This window comes from Bos grunniens, chromosome 18 (assembly GCF_055505025.1).
Source record: "Bos grunniens cultivar Pamir isolate PY7600 chromosome 18, Bosgru_T2T1.0, whole genome shotgun sequence".
Lineage (NCBI taxonomy): Eukaryota > Metazoa > Chordata > Mammalia > Artiodactyla > Bovidae > Bos > Bos grunniens.
The window spans coordinates 57,135,516-57,141,933 of NC_141182.1; the positions used below are offsets into that span (position 1 = coordinate 57,135,516).

A 6,418-nucleotide genomic window follows, 5' to 3' on the forward strand; every position below is an offset into this window, starting at 1 on the left:
ACCAGTCAACCCTAAAGGAAATCAACCCTGAATATTCATTAGAAGGACTGATGCTGAAGCTGAAGCTCCAATACTTTGGCCACTCATTGGAAAAGACTCTCATGTTGGGAAAGATGGAGGCAAAAGGAGAAGGGGGTGGCAGAGGATGAGAGAATTAGACAGCATCACTGATTCAATGGACATGAATTTGAGCAAACTCCAGGAGACAGTGAAGGACAGGGAAGCCTGGCGTGCTGCAGTCCATGGGGTCGCAAAGAGTCAGACACGACTGAGCGACTGAACAACAAGGAGAAACCTTGCCCACCATTGCATCCACTATTATTTCCTAAGAGAAGGTCAACTGGAGCTCTCCAAAGTAGGGATAAGCAGGCTGAGTTTTCTTCCTGAGGTGGGGTAGGGCGCTGGGGTGTTAGAAAGGACATACAAGGGGGGGCTGGAGTGGTACAAAATGATCCGTCTGGAGCCCCTCTCCTCTTAGCCCCATCAAGCTCCCAGCCTCCAAAGTCTATCAGGACCCGCATCTACTGATGCTTCGTGGGCTCTGATGTTGATCTCTGGGGCCACCACGATTCTTGCTCAAGACTGTTTCCTGGATCTTATCTGCTCCAAACTCACTGACCATCTTCTGGCCACATGCCCCCTGACTCCAACACGGGCTCAAGGCTGGAGACTTCCCAGGACGGACGGAGGAGACAGAGTTTCCTCAGCCTGACACCCGTGCCCTCGGACACGGGAAACGGTGACGCTCACGAGGAACTGGTATTTGGAGGGAAGAGCCTCAGGGAGCTCAGAGGGTGGAGGTGTGACAGCGAGGACAGGGGAAGTGCAGCAAGGAGGTTTGAGGAGGTGGTGGTGGCAAAAGAGATGAAAAGCTCTGAAACACCTCCTCCAGGTGAAGAGCTTTCTCATGCCTTTCATGTCGGCTCCACCAAGAAAGAGACATCTGTTTTCATCACTGCTGCTCCCCTGGTGCTTAGAGCGTGTGACACACACTGTGGGCTCAATGAGTATTCTTAGACTTTTTAATGAATGACTCCATCCTTTGGGGGACAAGGAGAAACTGTCCTCCTTAGACAATCGGTTTTCAATTATTTATTGAGTGCTTACTATGTGCTAGGGGCTTGTGAATGAGTCACATACTAGCCGCGCCTTTATGGAGCTCAGAATCTTGTGGGGCAGACAGACATGAATCAGAGAGTCCCACAAACTCAGGTCTAATTGCTGCCAGTCATTCGGCTCAGCAGGTAAAGAATCTGTCTGCAATGCAGGAGATGCAGGAGACACGGGTTCGATCCCTGGGTCAGGAAGATCCCCTGGAGGAGGGCATAGCAACCCACTCCAGCATTCTTGCCTGGAGAATCCCCATGGACAGAGGAAACCGGCGGGCTGCAATCCATGGAGTTGCAGAGTCGGACACCACTGGGCGCTAGAGAGCAGGGCTTTCTCTGGTTGCGGGAAGCGGGTGCTACTCTCCAGCTGCAGTGCGTGGGCTTCTCTTGTTACAGAGCATGGGCCGTAGGGTGTGAGGGCTTCCGTAGTTGCAGCTTGCGGGCTCTAGAGCACAGGCTCAATACTTGCGGCGAATGGGCTTAGTTGCCCTGAGGGTGGGTGGGATCTTCCAGGACTAGGGATCAAACTTGTGTCTCTTGCATTGGCAGGCAGATTCTTCACCACTGAGCCACCAGGGAAGCCCCAAAGCACAGCTTTTGAGCTGGGCTTTTTTTTTTTTTTCCCGGCTGCACCACGTGGCGTGCGGGATCTTAGTTTTCTGACCAGGGACTGAATGCACATCCCCTGAAGTGGAAGCACCCCGAGTCTTAACCACTGGACCAAAGGGGAGGTTCCTGAGTTGGGCTTTTGAAGGATCATTCTGGCTGCAGTGTGACAAATGGCTTGCAGGGGACCAAAATATAGGAGCAGAAAGATTGGTAGTAAGTGGGAGACACTGGGGCTCCACTCCCCTCCATTGGACGGAGGGGCTGGGGAGACAGGAAGAAGTGTACGGACACAGAGGCTTTCTGGAGGCAAAATCAACCAGGCTTTGTGGTGAATTGGAGTTAGGGGATAGGAGAAAGGTGTTCAAGGACTCTATACCCCTTTCTCAAGTGGGCAAAACTGAGGCTCAGAGAAGGAAAGCTCTTTGCCCAAGATCACACAGCCAGCCTCTCAACTAGAATTTCAACTATGACTGTCCCACGTCTAAGCTCACATGCTTTCTCCAACACTAGATGTCTGTTCTCTCTCTACACTAACCCTTGATGGTCACAGTCAGGCTCAAGGCCTCAAGAACAAGAACATTCAATTTGACTGATCCATGGTGATGTGTGGCAGAAACCAACACAACATTGTAATTATCCTTTAGTTAAAAATAAATTTAAAAAAGCGTTTAAAAAAAAAAGAACACAAATTTTAATAATGCCCACATATCTCTAGCTGGAAACTCTCTCCTGTAATCTCACTGCCAATATCTAACTGCCTATTTGGGTGTCTAACAGGCAAACTCAGTGCATCCAACACTCAACTCCTAGTCTTATCCTAAACTCGCACCACCCCCACCCCACCCCGACCTCAACAGTGTCTTCCCCATCAGTTACTCAAGCTCCAGATTCCAGCTGTTCAGCCGTCTTGCGGTCACACCTGACTCTGTTCTTCCTCTCACTCTGCACACCCAGTCCATTGGCAAATCTGGTCAGCTTTGCCTTTAAGACATATCCAAGATATGCTTCTCACTGCCTCTTCTGATGGAGCTTCCCAGGTGGCGCAGTGGTAAAGAATCGCCTGCATTGCAGGAGACGCAAGAGACATGGGTTCTATCCCTGGGTTGGGAAGATCCCCTGGAGTAGCCAATGGAGGCCCACTCCAGTATTCTTGCCTGGAAAATTCCATGGACAGAAGAGTCTGGTGGGCCACAATCCATGGGGTAGCAAAGAGTTGAACTCAATTGAGCACGCGTGCACGCGAACACACACACACACACACACACACACACCCCTCCTGTGATGTTTATTACCATGATCACAGTCACCACCATCGCTCACCCCAATTTTTGCAGACACCTCCTCACTGGCCTCTTGCTTCCATCCTAGCCCCCTTCAGTCTAGTCTCAACTCAGAAGCTGCAGCAATTGTTAAAATCTAAGTGAGAACCGGTCCCTCCACTGGCCAAGAGTCTTCCTGCAGCTCCGGCCTCATTCTCAGTAAAAGCTGGGGGAGTCCTCCCTGTGGCCCACAGGATGCTACGTGAACTGATCACACCTGCTGTCTTGCATCACTTCCAACCCCTCTCCCCATCACTCACTGGCCTTCCCACGGCTCCTTGGACTGAGAAGGTGTGGTCTTACTTTAGGGTCTCTGCACTGCTGTTAATGCTACCTGCAACACTCTTCCTCTGGATATTCACACGGCTTTCTTCCTCGCCTCCTTCAAACCTTTGCTCAAAACTCCAAATGCTAACCTCTGTGGTAGCCAAACGACTGAAATCTCTGCTTAGTTCTTGCAAATTCCAGCTCTTGCTTTCTCACCAGGCATCCTGGGGTCTCCCTCAAGCTTAAATAATTTAGTCAAGCAAGGATTTGGATGGAGTCATATGCAGATTTTGGACTTTACCTGCCCTGGGCCTCCCTTCCCTCCACAGTTACCTCTATTTTCACTTTCTGACTGGTCTGCCGGCTTACAGCTCTCTCCTCTCACACCTGAAGCCAGCGAGGATGCAGCAATTACAAAAGGTTCACACCCAGAAGATGCAAACTCACACTGGAGACCTCATCCAGTTCTCCCTATCAAGGGCTAGACTCTCCTCCAGTTTATATTTGATTTTGATCAGTCTCCAATGTCTTCAAACAATGACGTTTTAATGTTTTTGGCCAGAATGTTATAATTTTTTAATGTCAGACTGTCTGACGAAGCTACTCGGACATAAACGAAAGTCAGAGGCCACTCCTTTTTTTCTTTTGTATTCCTTTTTTTCCACAGGGCTTGCAGTCTTCTAAAATAGTACATTCCGGATTTCTTTAGTCTATGCATCATGTTTCCATTCTGACACCCTCTTTAGGATGTAAGTTCTATGACGGCCTGCTTTGTTATGTGATTCAGTTCCAATTATCTAGCAGTATCAGAGTGACATGACAGGCAGTCAATAAAATATATATTGAATTGGTGGACTTCCCAGGTAGTCCAGTGGATAAGACTCTGTACTCTTAATGTAGGGAGACCAGGTTTGATCCCTGGTCATGGAACTAGATCCCACATGCCACAGTTAAGACCTGGCACAGCCTAAATAAATTTAAAAAAATGTTTTTTAAAAAATGTATTGAATCAGAGAAATGAATGGAGGGGTCTCGGAGGGGGCTCTGGGGCTCTGAAAAGCAGTGAAATGTAGCCCTGACGTGTGGTCCTTCGTCCTCTAGAAGGATGACTCCTACCTCCGAGACCGAGTGCCAGCCTGAGAGGATCCAGGGCCTCCACCAGCTGACCATCGCTGTGCTGTCTGTGTCCTTTGCGGTCGGTGTGGTGGCCAACGGGCTGGTGCTCTGGATGATGGTTTTCCGAATGCCTCGCGCTGTTACCACCATCTGGTTCTCCCACCTGGCCTTCGCAGACTTCATGGCCTTACTGCCCTTGCCGATCACCATATATAGCTTGGTCACTGGCCAGTGGCCCCTCACAGCTGCAGCCTGCAAGCTCTACATCACCTTCTTGGCCATCAGCTTCTTCACCAGCATCTGGTTCCTGGTCCTCATCTCCCTGGACCGTTGCATCTCCGTTGCTTACCCGTTCTGGTCCCGAAACCACCGCACCATGCAGCGAGCAGTCTGGCTGGCTGGGTGTGTGTGGCTCCTGGCTCTTGTCACTTGCTCTCCAAACTTGATTTTCCAAGACGTTGAAAAACAGAAGGGATGTGAATACTGCAGCTTCAAGTTTACCACAAGGGCTAGGAATGACTCCAAGGCTGAGGAGGAGAGAGTCGCGGTGACCCTCATCCACATCCTGCTGGGCTTCTTGGTGCCCTTGGCGATCATCGGTACCTGTGCCTACTTCATCCGCACCCGGCTTCGGCAGGAAGGCTGTGCCCATGCCCGCCGGCGAAAGAGGCTGCTGCTCATGCTGCTGAGCGCCTTTTTCGCCTTCTGGTTCCCGTTTAACATGGTGCTGGTGGCCTGACTGTGGCAAGCCAGAGATAAGTTGCGGCCCATCCTCTGGGCTACCTTCTCCCTGGGTTGTTTCAACAGCTGCCTCAACCCTTTCCTGTATGTCTTCATTGGCAGAGATTTCCAAGAGAAGTTTTTCCAGTCTTTACCTTCTGTCTTGGCCCGGGCATTTGGCGAGGAGGGGTTTTTCAATCAGCCTGTCCCCAAGGTGAAGCCCCCAGGGGATGATGGGAACCTTCAGATACAAGCTGGAAGCCCTCCTGCTTAGTTTGCAGCTCCTTCCCCAGGCTGACTTCTGAGACTCTGCCAAATCCTGCCTCTTCTTTCAGGAAGTCTTCCTGGCAATCTCTTATCTAAATCTCTCCATTAGAAACATCTAGTTCCCCTCCCCCCCGCCCCGCCCCTGCACCAAAATCTATTTCACCTTCCTTTATAGTGAGACTCCTACTTGTTTCAGGCTAATCACAAGGTTAGTCAAGGAAAAAAAGGCTTCATTCCCCAGTGTCCCTTGCAACTAGAGATGGCCCTGTGACTACTTCCTGCCAATAGTATGTGAGTGAAAGTAATCAATGTAACTTCCTTGAAGTGCCCTTAATGGAAGGTGCCTGCCCTCCATTCCTCCATTTCACCCTTTCCATTGTCTAGAATGAAAGTGTATCATTAGCTTTGCAGTGTAAAAAACATCTCCAAATCTAGAGGCTTGAAATAATAACCTTTTGTGATTTCTTTGGGTCATCACCTTGGGCAGGGCTCAGCTGAGCAGTTTTCTGTTTTGGCTGGGCTTCCTCAGACATTTGTGGTCAGCTATGGATGTGAGAAGGCAATGGCACCCCACTCCAGTACTCTCGCCTGGAAAATCCCATGGATGGAGGAGCCTGGTGAAGCCCATGGGGTCACTAAGAGTCGGACACAACTGAGCGACTTCACTTTCACTTTTCACTTTAATGCATTGGAGAAGGAAATGGCAACCCACTCCAGTATTCTTGCCTGGAGAATCCCAGGGACGGGGGAGCCTGGTGGGCTGCCGTCTATGGGGTCTCACAGAGTCGGACATGACTGAAGTGACTTAGCAGCAGCAGCAGCAGCATGGATGTGAGAGTTGGATCTTAAAAAAGGCTGAGTGTCACAGAATTAATGCTTTCAAACTGTGGTGCTAGAGAAGCCTCTTGAGAGTCCCTTGGACTGCAAGGCAATCAAACCAGTTAATCCTAAAGGAAATCAAACCTGAATATTCATTGGAAGGACTGATGCTGAAACTGAAGCTCCAATACC

The 6,418-nt window shown here is 50.0% G+C and overlaps 1 protein-coding gene across 1 annotated transcript; it reads left to right on the forward strand.

Annotated features, from left to right (window-relative positions):
• Positions 1–4,409: 4,409 nt before the first annotated feature.
• GPR32 (G protein-coupled receptor 32) lies at positions 4,410–5,414 on the forward strand. Its single transcript, XM_086349403.1, is given in 1 exon segment — positions 4,410–5,414. A coding segment is annotated over 1 exon segment (1,005 nt).
• Positions 5,415–6,418: the final 1,004 nt, after the last annotated feature.